At 49.2% G+C, this 17970-nt stretch overlaps 1 protein-coding gene across 2 annotated transcripts in view; it reads left to right on the plus strand.

The window, feature by feature from the left end:
- Nucleotides 1-4986: 4986 nt before the first annotated feature.
- The window catches only part of SBNO2 (strawberry notch homolog 2), a 542051-nt gene continuing 529067 nt past the window's right edge, over nucleotides 4987-17970 (plus strand). For both annotated transcript variants that reach the window (XM_069216340.1, XM_069216341.1), the window contains exon 1: nucleotides 4987-5209. In XM_069216340.1, coding sequence (XP_069072441.1) covers nucleotides 5084-5209 — 126 coding nt within the window. In that variant the 5' untranslated portion in view covers nucleotides 4987-5083. The remainder of the gene's footprint in view (nucleotides 5210-17970) is intronic.

The raw sequence follows: 17970 nt of genomic DNA on the forward strand, positions 1-17970 counted from the left end.
CCAGAAGGGTGAGGAGGGAGTGTGGAGCGGTGTGTGGGGTCATCTAGTGTACACAATAAGAGTAAGGGAATGTGGAGCAGTGTGAAGGTATCTAGTATACATTAATAGTGAGGGAGTGTGGACTTGTGTGTGGGGTCATCAAGTGTACACCATAAGAGTGAGGGAGTGTGGAGCGGTGTCTGGGGCCATCTAGTGTATACCCTAAGGGTGAGGAGGAAGTGTGGAGCGGGGTGTGGGTATCTAGTGTACACCATAAGAGCCAGGGAGTGTGGAGCGGTGTGAAGGTATCTAGTATACATTAAGAGTGAGAGAGTGTGGAGCGGTGTGTGGGGTCATCTAGTATACACCATCAAAGTGAGGGATTGTAGAGCGGTGGATGGGGTCATCTAGTGTACACCAGAAGGGTGAGGAGGGAGTGTGGAGCGGTGTGTGGGGTCATCTAGTGTACACAATAAGAGTAAGGGAATGTGGAGCAGTGTGAAGGTATCTAGTATACATTAATAGTGAGGGAGTGTGGAGTTGTGTGTGGGGTCATCAAGTGTACACCATAAGAGTGAGGGAGTGCAGAGCGGTGGGTGGGGTCATCTAGTGTACACCACAAGAGTGAAGGTGTGGTGGTATCTAGTGTACACCACAAGAGTGAGTGTGTGTCCGTATCTAGTGTACACCATAAGGGTGAGGAGGAAGTGTGGAGCGGTGTGTGGGGTCATGTATTGTACACCATAAGAGTGAAGGTGTGGAGTGGTGTGTGGGTTCATCTATTGTACACCATAAGAGTGAAGAAGTGTGGAGCAGTGTGTGGGATCATCTAGTGAACACCATAAGAGTGAGGGAGTGTGAAGCGGTGTGTGGAGTCCTCTAGTGTACACCGTAAGGGTGAGGAGGGAGTGTGGAGCTGTGTGTGGGGTCATCTAGTGAACACCATAAGAGTGAGGGAGTGTGAAGCCGTGTGTGGAGTCCTCTAGTGTACACCGTAAGGGTGAGGAGGGAGTGTGGAGCTGTGTGTGGGGTCATCTAGTGAACACCATAAGAGTGAGGGAGTGTGAAGCCGTGTGTGGAGTCCTCTAGTGTACACCGTAAGGGTGAGGAGGGAGTGTGGAGCTGTGTGTGGGGTCATCTAGTGCACACCAAAGTGGTGAGGAGGGAGGGTGAAGTGGTGTTTGGGGTCATCTAGTGTACAACATAAGAGTGAGAGAGTGTAGAGCGGTGTGAAGGTATCTAGCATACATTAAAATTGAGGGAGTGTGGTGCCATCTAGTGTACACCATAAGGGTGAGGAGCAGGCGTGGCTCGCGGGGCTTTGTTGGGACGGGGCAGGTTGGGGGGAGAGTGCAGAGGGGATGCAGGGGGCAGACAAATGAATGTAAAAAATAAATAAAAATCACTTACCTGCTTTCCTGCCACCGTCGCGCCGCACCTCTCCTGCACTAGTGGCACCGGCTCTCAGCCTGCCCTGCGGCCAATCCTGATGCTGCTCAAAGTAGCATTCGTATTGGCTGGGAGCACTCGCAAGGTTGATCCCAGGCAGACAGGGATCCCGTGCCTGCTCTCTCCAGCCCATCAACTGTGTTGCTGGACTGGAGAGAGCCTACTGCCCATGTATGTTTGGCTGGCCAAACATATATGCGCACTGAGGGGGTGTGCTGTGCAATCCCCCTCAGTCTTGTCATCCCTAATGCCCATCCCGTTTTGTAGTAAAAGTTTTGCAACTAGTGCTGTGTGGAGCCTTGTGAAGGTATCTAGTATACATTAAGAGTGGGAAAGTGTGGAGCGGTGTGGGCGGGTATCTAGTTAGTGTATACATAAGGAAGAGGAAGGAGTGTGGAGCGGTGTGAAGGTATCTAATATACATTAAGAGTGAGGGAGTGTGGTGCGGTGTGAAGGCATCTAGTATACATTAAAAGTGAGGAAATGTGGAGCGGTTTGTGCAGTCATCTAGTGTACACCATAAAAGCGAGGGAGTGTGGGGTGGTGTGTGGTTATCTGGTATACACCAGAAGAGTGAGGGAGTGTGGAGCGGTGGATGGGGTAATCTAGTGTACATTAGGAGCGAGGGAGTGTGGAGCGGTGTGAAGGTATGTAGTATACATTAAGAGTGAGGGAGTGTGGAGCGGTGTGAAGGTATCTAGTATACATTAAGAGTGAGGGAGTGTGGAGTGGTGTGAAGGTATCTAGTATACATTAAGAGTGAGGGAGTGTGGTGCGGTGTGAAGGTATCTAGAATACATTAAGAGTGAGGGAGTGTGGTGCGGTGTGAAGGTATGTAGTATACATTAAAAATGAGGGAGTGTGGTGCGGTGTGAAGGTATGTAGTATACATTAAGAGTGAGGGAGTGTGTAGTGGTGTGAAGGTATCTAGTATACATTAAGAGTGAGGGAGTGTGGTGCGGTGTGAAGGTATCTAGAATACATTAAGAGTGAGGGAGTGTGGTGCGGTGTGAAGTTATGTAGTATACATTAAGAGTGAGGGAGTGTGGAGCGGTGTGAAGGTATCTAGTATACATTAAGAGCGAGGGAGTGTGGAGCGGTGTGAAGGTATCTAGTATACATTAAGAGCGAGAGAGTGTGGAGCGGTGTGAAGTTATGTAGTATACATTAAGAGCGAGGGAGTGTGAAGGTATCTAGTATACATTAAGAGCGAGGGAGTGTGGAGCGGTGTGAAGGTGTCTAGTATACATTAAAAGTGAGGGAGTGTGGTGCGGTGTGAAGGTATCTAGCATACATTAAGAGTGAGGGAGTGTGGTGCAGTGTGAAGGTATCTAGTATAAATTAAGAGCGAGGGAGTGTGGAGCGGTGTTAAGGTATCTAGAATACATTAAGAGCGAGGGAGTGTGGAGCGGTGTGAAGGTATCTAGAATACATTAAGAGTGAGGGAGTGTGGTGTGGTGTGAAGGTATCTAGAATACATTAAGAGTGAGGGAGTGTGGTGCGGTGTGAAGGCATCTAGTATACATTAAGAGTGAGGGAGTGTGGTGCAGTGTGAAGGTATCTAGTATACATTAAAAGCGAGGGAGTGTGGAGTGGTGTGAAGGTATCTGGAATACATTAAGAGTGAGGGAGTGTGGAGCTGTGTGAAGGTATCTAGAATACATTAAGAGTGAGGGAGTGTGGTGCGGTGTGAAAGCATCTAGTATACATTAAGAGTGAGGGAGTGTGGTGCAGTGTGAAGGTATCTAGTATACATTAAGAGTGAGGGAGTGTGGTGCCATCTGGTGTAGACCATTAAAATGATGGAATGTGGAGTACAGAGGGTTATGATAATTTCTCTACAACAGCTGCAGCATTGCACCTGCAACACTCAGTCAGATTATATCACCTCAGCCGCAATAGTGCAGGTGCCCGACTGTGCACTAAATTATTACAACCACACTTTATAAACCTACAGCAATACAAGACACACTACCACAAACATGATCACTGCAACACAACACAACAGCTGTCAGTAGGACCATTGTGCACTCTGTGCCCCCATGAGTGGAAACTGCCCTCTGGCAGACAGCTTACCCACCTTAAGGACACACTGCAGTAGAGTGTGTATTGATGTCTGTCTGTCCGCCGCAGCGAGCCTTAAACTAACACATAATATTGGATTCAGGAGAGTGTTTCCCGCCAGTGAGTCTGGCCTCCTCCTGCTTCAGTGCTGAGACTTACAGTAAACCTGCAGGGCTGGGAGTCGGTGCCAGTCCCAACACCTTCACCCCTACCTCAGCCATGGGGCAGGATTTTACTGCTTCTTCCTGCTGAGGCCTTCTTCTCAAGCATTTACCTCCGTGCTGTAGTAAGCGCAGAAAATAAAACAAGACAATTATTGGCAAAGCAAGTGCGTCTGGCGTTGTCTGCCAGCCTCTTGGCTTTGTCAGTGCTTGTTTTCTCATGGTTTTCAAAACTTTATTGTCGCAGCTGCTGAGCCCTCATCAAGCAAGAAAACATTGGCTAAAATCAGAAATATTGTTTTTGCCTCAGAAAGCACGCTGCATTGCTAACATGTGCTATATGACGATTGTGTGATAGCTGTCGTGGTGAGCAAGCATGTATGTGCACCTGCAGTGATACAGTGGTTATTTTTTGTTACTGTTTCACAAAATCCACGTGCAGGCGTGTGGATGCGTGTGCTGCTGCCTTGGAATTGCTTTTTTCACACTAGAACCCAAATCAATCCAAGATGGCCGCCGGCGCTTATGCAGGCGTGCTCATGGCAGCCATCTTACTATGATTTTTTTGTTAGGTTGTAGTCTTGATTTACCACTCCAAGACAGCTGACATTTTTCAAACAGTAAATTAAGAAACGAAGTGGGTACAGGATGAGGCAGAAATGAAGACAAGGAGCGGCCCGGTAGCAGTGTGCAGCTGCTGGGCCCTTACAAAGAGAGAATAAACAGAAAATAAAGTGGGGTGGGACTGCGAGTAAAGAGAGAATGAACTTCCATGGAGTGCTAGAAGAGATTTTAAAAAACAGCCCACTCAGCAGTGGTGGAATAAAAGCTGTTCAGTTAGGAATAATGTAATGAGAAAATGCTATAGAGGCGGGACAAACACACGAATAAGGGAAAAACAAGACAAAGACGTCGGATAGCTGGTGAATAAGAAGCAGGGAACTGAGATAAGCAATAACACCATCAAACTAATGATCAAGAGTCTGACTCAAAGGCCATTCGATGTACTGTGTTGTGGACAGTAAGTCTGTGGAACCAGATGGCTAAAGCAACTCTGGGCTAGAACTAAAAACCCTATTAGCATTTCTGTTTACAGGCAGGCGCTGCACTGCTTGAGTATTTCTTACTGGTCCAGAACAGTGATAGTACGGATGATGAAGATTTCCACATGTCTATCAAAGATTTCCACTGAACCCTAGTGTTTACATAAAGAAGCCCCAGGGTTCCAGCTAGGACCTTGGAGTTTGCCCTAGTTTTGTCTCCAGCCGGACGTGTTTTACCCTATGGTCCTTATCCAGGGCTTCATGCCTTCTCTTTTTCTCTTTTTAGGCCATGCTTCAGACCAAGACTACCACCAAGAATCGCTGCATGTATTCTCTGCTTAGGAGCCCTACACCTCTTCCTGCCAGCATGCTCCTGGGGCGAGCCTGATGCCCTCTGTGCACCCCGCGATGGAAGGAGGGGACAGGTACCCCCAGTATGAGCGCCAGGGGCTGGGCTCCATTCTGTGCGGTGTTTCGAGTCTGCAACCCCAGCTTTTCATGTCTGACATGGAGGTGAGTACAGGGGTTCGTGCAGTTGTGGGGTGCAAGGGGGGAGGACTGATGCCAGCTAGGATGGAGGTGGATTGGAAGAGTTATCTGTGGGTCCTAGTATTGCATTGGGATTGATGTGTGTGGCACGTGCATGCACAGCGGGGTGTGACTGATCATTTCTGGTTACAGCATTAGATTCTCCTCTGGTCTAGTCGCCTTTGCACCTTTACATTTGGTCAAGGTTTGCTCTTTCTGCCTGCCTCCCAGAACCTTCAGTCCCACTAGGATTAGTTTTGCTCCATCCAGCCCTGTGACATGCTTCTCTCCCATCAGCAACAATACAGGAGGGCCTTGTAATCCCAGTATGAGCGGTTTCAATCACGTCAGTCCTTGTGTGGCAAGTTTTCATACCTGCAGCCCCACAATGAGGGATTTTCCTCCTTTTGGCTTAACTGTTCCACTCCTTTAAACTTCATCATGATGTGTTCCGCTCCCTTAAACTCCAGCATGTGTTCTGCTCCGTTCAGCCCATGTGTGATTGCTTCTTTCAGCTCCAGGTTGATGGGTTCCACTCCCTTAAGCTCATGTGTGATTGCATCTTTGAGCTCCAGTGTGATGGGTTCTGTTCCCTTCAGATCCAGTGTAATGGGTTCTGATTCTTTCAACTCCAGTGTGATGCGTTCTGTTCCCTTCAGCTCCAGTGTGATTGGTTCTGCTTCTTTCAGCTCTGTTGTGATGGGTTATGCTTCCTTCAGCTCCAGTGTTAAGGGTTCTGCTCCCTTCACCTCCAGCGTGATGGGTTCTGATCCCTTCAGCTCCAGTGTGATTGACTCTGCTTCTTTCAGCTCTGTTGTGATGGGTTCTGCTCTCTTCAGCTCCAGTGTGATTAATTATGCTTCCTTCAGGTCCAGTGTGATTGGTTCTGCTCCCTTCAGCTCCTGTGTGATGGGTTCTGCTTCCTTCAGCTCCTGTGTGATGGGTTCTGCTCCCTTCAGCTCCAGTGTGAAGGGTTCTGCTCCCATCACCTCCAGTGTGAAGGGTTCTGCTCCCATCACCTCCAGTGTGAAGGGTTCTGCTCCCATCACCTCCAGTGTGAAGGGTTCTGCTTCCATCACCTCCAGTGTGAAGGGTTCTGCTCCCATCACCTCCAGTGTGATGGGTTCTGCTCCCATCACCTCCAGTGTGATGGGTTCTGCTCCCTTCACCTCAAGTGTGATGGGTTCTGCTCCCTTCACCTCAAGTGTGATGGGTTCTGCTCCCTTCACCTCAAGTGTGATGGGTTCTGCTCCCTTCACCTCAAGTGTGATGGGTTCTGCTCCCTTCAGCTCCAGTGTGATGGGTTCTGCTTCCTTCAGCTCCAGTGTGATGGGTTCTGCTTCCTTCAGCTCCAGTGTGATGGGTTCTGCTTCCTTCAGCTCCAGTGTGATTGGTTCTGCTCCCTTCAGCTCCAGTGTGATGGGTTCTGCTCCCTTCAGCTGCAGTGTGATGGGTTCTGCTCCCTTCAGCTGCAGTGTGATGGGTTCTGCTCCCTTCAGCTCCAGTGTGATGGGTTCTGCTCCCTTCAGCTGCAGTGTGATGGGTTCTGCTCCCTTCAGCTGCAGTGTGATGGGTTTTGCTCCCTTCAGCTGCAGTGTGACGGGTTCTGCTTCTTTCAGCTCTGTTGTGATGGGTTATGCTTCCTTCAGCTCCAGAGTTAAGGGTTCTGCTTCCTTCAGCTCCAGAGTTAAGGGTTCTGCTCCCTTCACCTCCAGCGTGATGGGTTCTGATCCCTTCAGCTCCAGTGTGATTGGCTCTGCTTCTTTCAGCTCTGTTGTGATGGGTTCTGCTCTCTTCAGCTCCAGTGTGATTAATTATGCTTCCTTCAGGTCCAGTGTGATTGGTTCTGCTCCCTTCAGCTCCTGTGTGATGGGTTCTGCTTCCTTCAGCTCCTGTGTGATGGGTTCTGCTCCCTTCAGCTCCAGTGTGAAGGGTTCTGCTCCCATCACCTCCAGTGTGAAGGGTTCTGCTTCCATCACCTCCAGTGTGAAGGGTTCTGCTCCCATCACCTCCAGTGTGATGGGTTCTGCTCCCATCACCTCCATTGTGATGGGTTCTGCTCCCATCACCTCCAGTGTGATGGGTTCTGCTCCCTTCACCTCAAGTGTGATGGGTTCTGCTCCCTTCAGCTCCAGTGTGATGGGTTCTGCTTCCTTCAGCTCCAGTGTGATGGGTTCTGCTCCCTTCAGCTCCAGTGTGATGGGTTCTGCTCCCTTCAGCTCCAGTGTGATGGGTTCTGCTCCCTTCAGCTGCAGTGTGATGGGTTCTGCTCCCTTCAGCTGCAGTGTGACGGGTTCTGCTCCCCTCACCTCCAGTGTGATGGGTTCTGCTCCCTTCAGCTGCAGTGTGACGGGTTCTGCTCCCTTCAGCTGCAGTGTGACGGGCTCTGCTCCCTTCAGTTGCAGTGTGACGGGCTCTGCTCCCTTCAGTTGCAGTGTGACGGGCTCTGCTCCCTTCAGTTGCAGTGTGACGGGCTCTGCTCCCTTCAGCTGCAGTGTGACGGGCTCTGCTCCCTTCAGCTGCAGTGTGACGGGTTCTGCTCCCTTCAGCTGCCGTGTGATGGGTTCTGCTCCCTTCAGCTGCAGTGTGACGGGTTCTGCTCCCTTCAGCTGCAGTTTGACGGGCTCTGCTCCCTTCAGCTGCAGTTTGATGAGTTCTGCTCCCTTCAGCTGCAGTGTGATGGGTTCTGCTGCCATCAGCTCCAGTGTGATTTGTTCTGCTCCCTTCAGCTCCAGTGTGGTTTGTTCTACGTCTTTCAGGCCCAGTCGGATAGATTCCGCTCCCTTGAGGTCCAGTGTGATGAGTTCTTCTTCCTGCAGCTGCAGTGTGATGGGTTCTGCTCCTCTCAGTTCCACTGTGATTGGTTCTCCTTCTTTCAGTTCTGTTGTGATGGGTTCTGCTCCTTTGCATTCCTGGTTGATGGGTTCTGGTACTTTCAGCTCCAGTGTGATGGGGTCTGCCACTTTCAGCTCCAGTGTGATGGGTTCTGCTCCCTTCAGTTCCAGTATGGTATGTTTCGCTCCCTTCACCTCCAGTTTGATGGGTTCTGCTTCTTTCAGCTCCAGTGTGATGGTTTGTGCTTCATTCGGCTCCTGCGTGAATGGTTCTGCTCCTTTCAGGTCCAGTATGATGAGTTCCGCTCCCTTTAGCTGCAGTGTGATTGGTTCCGCTCCCTTGAGATGCAGTGTGATGAGTTCTGCTCACTTCAGCTGCAGTGTGATTGGTTCTGCTCCTTTCAGCCCCAGTGTGATTGGTTTTGCTCCCTTCAGCTCCAATGTGATTGGTTCTGCTTCCTTCAGCTCCAGTGTGATGGGTTCCGCTCCCTTCAGCTCCAGTGTGATAGGCTCTGCTTCTTTCAGTTCTGTTGTGTCAGTGTCTGCTCCTTTCCATTCCAGTGTGATGTGTTCTGCTCCTTTCAGCTCCAATGTGATGTGTTCTGCTCCTTTCAGGTCCAGTGTGATGGATTCTGCTGCTCCAGTGTGATGGGTTCTGCCCCCTTCATCTGAAGTGTGATGGGTTCTGCCCCATTCATCTAAAGTGTGATGGGTTCTGCTCCTTTGAGGTTCAGTGTGATTGGTTCTGCTTCTTTCAGCTCTGTTGTGATGGGTTCTGCTCCTTTCAGTTCCAGTTTAATGAGTTCCGCTCTCTTCAGCTCCAGTGTGATTGGTTCTGCTTCTTTCAGCTCTGTTGTGATGGGTTCTGCTCCTTTCAGTTCCAGTTTAATGGGTTCCGCTCTCTTCAGCTCCAGTGTGATTGGTTCTGCTTCTTTCAGCTCTGTTGTGATGGGTTCTGCTCCTTTCCATTCCAGTGTGATGGATTCTGATCCCTTAAGCTCCAATGTAATGAATTCTGGTTCTTTTAGCTCTGTTGCAACAGGTTCTGCTCCCTTCAGCTGCAGTGTGTTATGTCCCTCTCCCTTCACCTCCGGTGTGATGGGTTCTACTTCTTTCAGCTCCAATGTGAAGGGTTCTGCTCCCTTCAGCTTCACTGTGATAGATTCTCCTCCCTCCAGCTCCAGTGTGATTGGTTCTGTTTCTTTCAGCCCCAGTCTGATAGATTCTGCTCCCTTCAGCTCCAGTGTTATTGGTTCTCCTCCCTTCAGCTCCGGTGTGATTTGTTCTGCTTCTTTCAGCCCCAGTGTGATAGATTCTGCTCCTTTCAGGTCCAGAGTGATTGGTTCTGCATCTTTCAGTTCTGTTGTGATGGGTTCTGCTCCTTTGTATTCCAGGTTGATGGGTTCTGGTACTTTCAGCTCCAGTGTGATGGGGTCTGCCCCTTTCAGCTCAAGTGTGATGGGTTCTGCTTCTTTTAGCTCTGTTGTGCTGAGCTCTGCTCCCTTCTGGTCCAGTGTGATTAGTTCTCTTTTTTTTAGCTCTGTTGTGACAGATTATGCTCCCTTCAGTTTCAGTGTGATGGATTCTGCTTCTTTTAGCTCTGTTATAAATGGGTTCTGCTCCCTTCAGCTCAAGTGTGATGGGTTCTGCTCCCTTCAGCTCCAGTGTGATGGGTTCTGCTCCCTTCAGCTGCAGTGTGGTATGTTCCACTCCCTTCACCTCCAGTGTGATGGGTTCTACTTCTTTCAGCTCCAGTGTGAAGGGTTCTGCTCCCTTCAGCTTCATTGTGATTGGTTCTGCTCCCTTGAGCGCCAGTGTGAATGGTTCTGATCCTTTCAGGCCCAGTGTGATGAGTTCCACTCCCTTCGGCTACACTGTGATTGGTTCTGCTTCTTTGAGCTCTGTTGTGGCGGGTTTTGCTCCCTTCAGCTCCAGTGTGACATTGTCTGCTCCCTTCAGCTCCAGTGTGATGGGTTCTGCTCCCTTCAGCTCCAGTGTGACGGGCTCTGCTCCCTTCAGCTCCAGTGTGATGGATTCTGCCCCCTTCATCTAAAGTGTGATGGGTTCTGCCCCCTTCAGCTCCAATGTGATCGGTTCTGCTTCTTTCAGCTCCAGTGTGAATGGTTCTGCTCCCTTCAGCTCCAGTGTGATTGGTTTTACTTATTTTTTAGCTCCAGTGTAATAGGTTCTGCTCCCTTCAGCTCCGGTGTGATTTGTTCTGCTTCTTTCAGCCCCAGTGTGATAGATTCTGCTCCTTTCAGGTCCAGAGTGATTGGTTCTGCATCTTTCAGTTCTGTTGTGATGGGTTCTGCTCCTTTGTATTCCAGGTTGATGGGTTCTGGTACTTTCAGCTCCAGTGTGATGGGGTCTGCCCCTTTCAGCTCAAGTGTGATGGGTTCTGCTTCTTTTAGCTCTGTTGTGATGAGCTCTGCTCCCTTCTGGTCCAGTTTGATTAGTTCTCTTTTTTTTAGCTCTTTTGTGACAGATTATGCTCCCTTCAGGTTCAGTGTGATGGATTCTGCTTCTTTTAGCTCTGTTATAAATGGGGTCTGCCCTTTTCAGCTCCAGTGTGAGGGGGTCTGCCCCTTTCAGCTCCAGTGTGATGGGTTCTGCTTCTTTTAGCTATGTTGTGATGGGTTCTGCTCCCTTCAGGTCCAGTGTGATGAGTTCTGCTCACTTTAGGTCCTGTGTGATTGGTTCTGTTTTTTCAGCTCTGTTGTGACCGATTATGCTCCCTTCAGTTTCAGTGTGATGGGTTCTGCTTCCTTCAGCTCTAATGTGATGGGTTCTGCTTCTTTTAGCTCTGTTGTGATAGCTTCTGCTCCCTTCAGCTCCAGTATGGTATGTTTCGCTCCCTTCATCTCCAGTGTGATGGGTCGTGCTTCCTTCAGCTCCTGTGTTAATGGTTCTGCTCCTTTCAGATCCAGTATGATGAGTTCCGCTCCCTTTAGCTCCAGTGTGATAGGTTCCGCTTCCTTCAGCTCTTGTGTGTGATGGATTCTCCCTCCTTCCGCTTCAGTGTGATGGCTTCTGCCCCCTTCAGCTCCAGTGTGATTGGTTCTGCTTCTTTCATCTCTGTTGTGACAGGTTCTGCTCCTTTCCATTCCAATATGATGGGTTCTGCTCCTTTCAGCTCCAGTGTGATGGGCTCTGCTTTATTCATCTCTATTGTGATGGGTTCTGCTCCTTTCAGATCCAGTTTGATGGGTTCTGCTCCCTTCAGCTCCAGTGTGATTGGTTCTGCTTCTTTCAGCTCTATTGTGACAGGTTCTGCTCCTTTCCATTCCAATGTGATGGATTCTGCTTCCTTAAGCTCCAATGTAATGGATTCTGCTTCTTTTAGCTCTGCTGCAACAGGTTCTGCTCCCTACAGCTGCAATGTGTTATGTTCCACTCTCTTCACCTCCAGTTTGAAGGGTTCTGCTCCCTTCAGCTCCAGTGTGAAGCGTTCTGCTCCCTTCAGCTCCATTGTGATTGGTTCTGCTCCCTTCAGCTTCACTGTGATTGGTTCTGCTCCCTTAAGCTACAGTGTGAATAGTTCTGCTCCTTTCAGGTCCAGTGTGATGGGTTCTGCTCCCTCCAGCTCCAGTGTGTGATGGGCTCTGCTCCCTTCAGCTCCAGTGTGACGGGCTCTGCTCCCTTCAGCTCCAGTGTGATGGATTCTGCTCCTTCCATTACAGTGTGATGGGTTCTGCCCCCTTCGGCTCCAATGTGATTGGTTCTGCTTCTTTTTTAGCTCCAGTGTGAATGGTTCTGCTCCCTTCAGCTCCAGTGTGATAGGTTCTGTTCCCTTCAGCTCCTCTGTGATTGGTTCTGCTTCTTTCAGCTCCAGTGTGATTGGTTCTGTTCCCTTCAGCTCCTCTGTGATTGGTTCTGCTCCTTTCAGCTCCAGTGTGATGGGTTCCTCTCCATTCAGCTCCAGTGTGATGGGTTCCTCTCCATTCAGCTCCAGTGTGATAGGCTCCGCTTCTTTCAGCTCTGGTGTGTCAGGGTCTGCTCCTTTCCATTCCAGTATGATGTGTTCTGCTCCTTTCAGGTACAGTGTGCTGGGTTCTGCTCCCTTCCACTCCAGTGTGATGGGTTTTGCTCCCTGCAGCTCCATCGTTATGGGTTCTGCTCCCTGCAGCTCCATTGTGGGGGGTTCTGCCCCCTTCATCTCAAGTGTGATGGGTTCTGCTCCTTCCAAGTTCAGTGTGATTGGTTCTGCTTCTTCCAGCTCTGTTGTGATGGGTTATGCTTCCTTCAGCTCCAGTGTGACAGGTTCTACTCTCTTCAGCTCCAGTTTGATTTGGTCTGCTTCTTTCAGCTCCAGTGTGATGGGTTCCGCTCCCTTCATCTCCTGTGTGATTGGTTTTGCTTTTTTCAGCTCCAGTGTGATTGGTTCTTCTTCTTTAAGCTCCAGTGTGACAGGTTCTACTCTCTTCAGCTCCAGCGTGATGAGTTCTGCTCCTTTCTGGTCCAGTGTGATGGGTTTCGCTCCTTTCAGCTGCAGTGTGACGGGCTCTGCTCCTTTCAGCTGCAGTGTGACGGGCTCTGCTCCTTTCAGCTGCAGTGTGACGGGCTCTGCTCCCTTCAGCTGCAGTGTGACAGGCTCTGCTCCCTTCAGCTGCAGTGTGACAGGTTCTACTCTCTTCAGCTCCAGTGTGATTTGGTCTGCTTCTTTCAGCTCCATTGTGATGGGTTCCGCTCCCATCAGCTCCTGTGTGATTGGTTCTGCTTTTTTCAGCTCCAATGTGATTGATTCTTCTTTAAGCTCCAGTGTGATGGGTTCCACTGCCTTCAGCTCCAGTGTTATAGGTTCTCCTCCCTTCAGCTCCAGTGTGATTGGTTCTGCTCCCTTCATCTTCTGTGTGATTTGTTCTGCTCCCTCCAGCTCCAGTGTGATGAGTTCTGCTCCCTGCAGCTCCAGTGTGATAGGTTCTGCTCCCCTCAGTTCCACTGTGATTGGTTCTGCATCTTTCAGCTCTGTTGCGATGGGTTCTGCTCCTTTCCATTCCAGGTTGATGGGTCATGGTAGTTTCATTTCCAGTGGATGGGATCTGCCCCTTTCAGCTCCAGTGTGATTGGCTCTGCTTCTTTTAGCTGTGTTGTGATGGGTTCTGCTCCCTTCAGCTCCTGTGTGAATGGTTTTGCTCCTTTCAGGTCCAATATGATGGGCTCCACTCCCTTTAGCTCCAGTGTGATTGGTTCTGCTTCTTTGAACTGTGTTGTGATAGGTTCCACTCCCTTCAGCTGCAGTGTGATGGCTTCTCCCCCCTTCCTCTCCAGTGTGATGGCTTCTGCCCCCTTCAGCTCCAGTGTGATGGGTTCTGCCCCCTTCAGCTCCAGTTTGATTGGTTCTGCTCCTTTCTATTTCAGTGTGATTGGTTCTGCTCCTTTCAGCTCCAGTTTAATGGGGTCCGCTCCCTTCAACTCCATTGTGATGGGCTCTGCTTCCTCCAACTCCAATGTGAAGGGTTCTGTTCCCTTCAGCTCCAGTGGGAATGATTCTGTTTCTTTCAGCTCCAGTGTGATGTGTTCTCCATGTGTAGTATGTTCTGCTCTCTTCACATGCAGTGTGATGGGTCCTGCTTCTTTCAGCTCTGTTGTGATGTGTTCTGCTCCCTTCAGCTCCATTGTAGTATGTTCTGCTCCCTTCACCTGCAGTGTGATGGGTTCTGCTACCTTCAGCTCCAGTGTGATTGGTTTGGCTTCTTTCAGCTCTGTTGTGATGGGTTCTGCTCCCTTCAGATCCAGTGTGTGTCGGGTTCTGCTCCCTTCAGCTCCAGTGTGATGGTTTCTGCTCCCTTCAGCTTCAGTGTGATGAATTCTGCTCCCTTCAGCCCCAGTGTGATGGGTTCTGCTCCCTTCAGCTCCAGTGTGATTGGTTCTGCTCCCTTCGGCTCCAGTGTGATTGGTTCTGCTCCTTCAGCTGCAGTGTGATTGGTTCTGCTCCCTTCAGCTCCAGTGTGATGGGTTCTGCTCCCTTCAGCTCCAGTGTGATGGGTTCTGCTCCCTTCAGCTCCAGTTTGATGGGTTCTGCTCCCTTCAGCTCCAGTTTGATGGGTTCTGCTCCCTTCAGCTCCAGTGTGATTGGTTCTGCTCCCTTCAGCTCCAGTGTGATTGGTTGTGCTCCCTTCTGCTTCAGTGTGACTGGTTCTGCTCCCTTCTGCTCCAGTGTGATGGGTTCCACTCCCTTCAGTGCGATTGGTTCTTCTCCCTTGAGCTCCAGTGGGATTGGTTCTGCTCTCTTCAGCTCCAGTGGGATTGGTTCTGCTCCCTTCAGCTCGAGGGGGGTTGGTTCTTCTCCCTTCAGCTCCAGTGGGATTGGTTCTGCTCCTTTCAGCTCCAGTGTGATTAGTTCTTCTCCCTTCACCGTGATTGGTTCTGCCTCTTTCAGCTCGAGTGTGATGGGTTCCACTCCCTTCAGCTCCAGACTGATTGTTTCTGCTCCCTTCAGCTCCAGTGGGATTGGTTCTGCTCCCTTCAGCTCCAGTGGGATTGGTTCTGCTCCCTTCAGCTCCAGTGGGATTGGTTCTGCTCCCTTTACCTCCATTGTTATTGGTTCTGCTCCCTTCAGCTCTAGTGGGATTGGTTCTGCTTCTTTCAGCTCCAGTGTGATGGGTTCCACTCCCTTCAGCTCCAGTGTGATGGGTTCCACTCCCTTCAGCTCCAGTGTGATGGGTTCCACTCTCTTTAGCTCCAGTGTGATGGGTTCCACTCTCTTTAGCTCCAGTGTGATGGGTTCCACTCCCTTAATCTCCAGTGTGATTGGTTCTGCTTCCGTCAGCTCCAGTGTGATTGGTTCTACTCCCTTCAGCTCCAGTATGATGGGTTTTGTTCCCTTCAGGTCCAGTGTGATTTTTTTTCTGCTTTTTTCAACTCTGTTGTGATTGGTTCTGCTCCTTTCCATTTTTCTTTCGGCTCCAGTGTGATTGGTTCTGCTCCCTTCTTCAGCTCCGGTGTGATCTACATCTCCAGTGCGATGGGTACTGCTCTCTTTAGCTCCAATGTGATGGGTTCCACTCCCTTTAGCGCGATTGGTTCTTCTCCCTTCAGCTCCAGTGGATTGGTTCTGCTTCTTTCAGCTCCAGTGGGATTGGTTCTGCTCCCTTCAGCTCCAGTGGGATTGGTTCTGCTCCCTTCAGCTCCAGTGGGATTGGTTCTGCTCCTTTCAGGTCCAATGTGATTGGTTCTGCTTGTTTCAACTCTGTTGTGATGGGTTCTGCTCCTTTATATTTGAGGTTGATTGGTTCTGTTCCTTTCAGCTCCATTGTGACAGGTTCTGCTCCCTTCAGCTCCAGTGTGATTGGTTCTGCTTCTTTCAGCTCTGTTGTGACAGGTTCTGCTCTCTTCAGCTCCATTGTGATGGGTTCTGCTCCCTTCTGGTCTAGTGTAATGGGTTCTGCTCCCTTCAGGTCTATTGTGATGCGTTCTGCTCCCTTCAGTTCCACTGTGATGCGTTCTGCTCCCTTCAGCTCCATTGTGATGCGTTCTGCTCCCTTCAGCTCCATTGTGATTGGTTCTGCTCCCTTTAGGTCGAGTGTGATGGGTTCTGCTTCTTTCAGCTCTGTTGTGACAGGTTCTGCTTCCTTCAGGTCTATTGTGATGGGTTGTGCTCACTTTAGGTCGACTGTGATTGTTTCTGCCTCTTTCAGCTCTCTTTTGACGGACTTCGCTCCCTTCAGTTCCAGTATGAGGGGACCTGTTTCCTTTGATTCCAGTGAGATAGGTTCCCACTACCTCATCCTTTGGTTTGTCTGCTCCGAAGGTTTGTGAGCAGTGTTTCACTACATGGGCTTATTCTAAAGCCAGAGACAGCTCTCACTTCCTGCTCTGTCTGGTCAGGGGTCCTACGCATGGGTACTTCTCCTGTACGCCCCCTAGCATTACAGTGTTAAAAAGTAAGGACGTTTCTGAATAGGACAGAGAAAAAGTGCATTTGTTTGAAAAAGAAAAATCAAACAGCCCTTACCTGATCACCGGTAATGAAAACTTTCACTTTGCTAAAGCAGGTATTAGTTTTAAGCTTGCTTAAGGATGCAGGTTCCCTTCTTTCAGGAGGAAGGTTGGGGTGGACAATTCATGCCTTCATTGAAATCTATTTGTCCCAATTCTGCTTCAAAATCAGCAAATGGAAAGGTTCCATTGCCTTCTTGTTAAAGAAGTGATGCACTTATTTAGAAAATAAAATATCTTGTTTTTTGTGGATAATGTTCTATTTTTTTTCATATTTGCCATCTAAGTTATGTTTAATTAATTGAAACTTTTATTGCTCTTTTTCGTAGTTTGTCCTCCATTTTGTGAACTGCTCCCCTAACGTCACTTCCGGCGTTGGTTTGAAGGCTGTTGAGAAAATGGAGGACATGACGAGCACGGAAACTGCTTACAAACTGATAAAGAGGACAGTAGGAATAAAATGTCACATAAAAAACAGCGTGCATGGAGGGAAAGCGGCAGAGCTTTGTAAAGAACAGGGAGGGCAAAGATGCCCCTTTTAAATTGTTTCTCCCAAGTACGGAATGCGCTAATGCATAAAACCTTCTTCGCACATTATGAATGTTTAAAGAGAGGCGGGGTGAGGGATTTCTTGGGGTGCTCTCAGAAGGACAGATACCAGACCCCCATTGACATACTTTAATTTTTTCAGAGGGACACTTAATTTGTGAGTGTAGAAATTACTGATTTCATGTCTTAAAACCTGGTTCTTAGGAGGCTTGTAACGCTGACTCTTGCTTAGCCATGAGCCTTGATAACTGAGGTCCACAAAGTCTGCATGGAGGGGATCGGCCACATGTGGCCTGCATAGATAGGGTGGGCTGCACACAGTCTGAATGGAAGGGGCAGGTTACATGTGGCCATGGAGAGGGTAGGCCGCATGCAGTCTGCATGGAGGGGATCAGCCACATGCAGCCTACATGGAGATGGTGGGCTGCCCAGGGTCTGCATGGAAGGGGCCGGTTACATTTGGCCTGCATGGCAAGGGTAGGTCGCATGCAGTCTGCATGGAGGGGATCGGCCACATGCAGCCTACAGGGAGTGCAGAATTATTAGGCAAGTTGTATTTTTGAGGATTAATTTTATTATTGAACAACAACCATGTTCTCAATGAACCCAAAAAACTCATTAATATCAAAGCTGAATATTTTTGGAAGTAGTTTTTAGTTTGTTTTTAGTTTTAGCTATGTTAGGGGGATATCTGTGTGTGCAGGTGACTATTACTGTGCATAATTATTAGGCAACTTAACAAAAAAAATATATATACCCATTTCAATTATTTATTATTACCAGTGAAACCAATATAACATCTCAACATTCACAAATATACATTTCTGACATTCAAAAACAAAACAAAAACAAATCAGTGACCAATATAGCCACCTTTCTTTGCAAGGACACTCAAAAGCCTGCCATCCATGGATTCTGTCAGTGTTTTGATCTGTTCACCATCAACATTGCGTGCAGCAGCAACCACAGCCTCCCAGACACTGTTCAGAGAGGTGTACTGTTTTCCCTCCTTGTAAATCTCACATTTGATGATGGACCACAGGTTCTCAATGGGGTTCAGATCAGGTGAACAAGGAGGCCATGTCATTAGATTTCCTTCTTTTATACCCTTTCTTGCCAGCCACGCTGTGGAGTACTTGGACGCATGTGATGGAGCATTGTCCTGCATGAAAATCATGTTTTTCTTGAAGGATGCAGACTTCTTCCTGTACCACTGCTTGAAGAAGGTGTCTTCCAGGAACTGGCAGTAGGACTGGGAGTTGAGCTTGACTCCATCCTCAACCCGAAAAGGCCCCACAAGCTCATCTTTGATGATACCAGCCCAAACCAGTACTCCACCTCCACCTTGCTGGCGTCTGAGTCGGACTGGAGCTCTCTGCCCTTTACCAATCCAGCCACGGGCCCATCCATCTGGCCCATCAAGAC

Source organism: Pleurodeles waltl, chromosome 12, assembly GCF_031143425.1.
Source record: "Pleurodeles waltl isolate 20211129_DDA chromosome 12, aPleWal1.hap1.20221129, whole genome shotgun sequence".
Lineage (NCBI taxonomy): Eukaryota > Metazoa > Chordata > Amphibia > Caudata > Salamandridae > Pleurodeles > Pleurodeles waltl.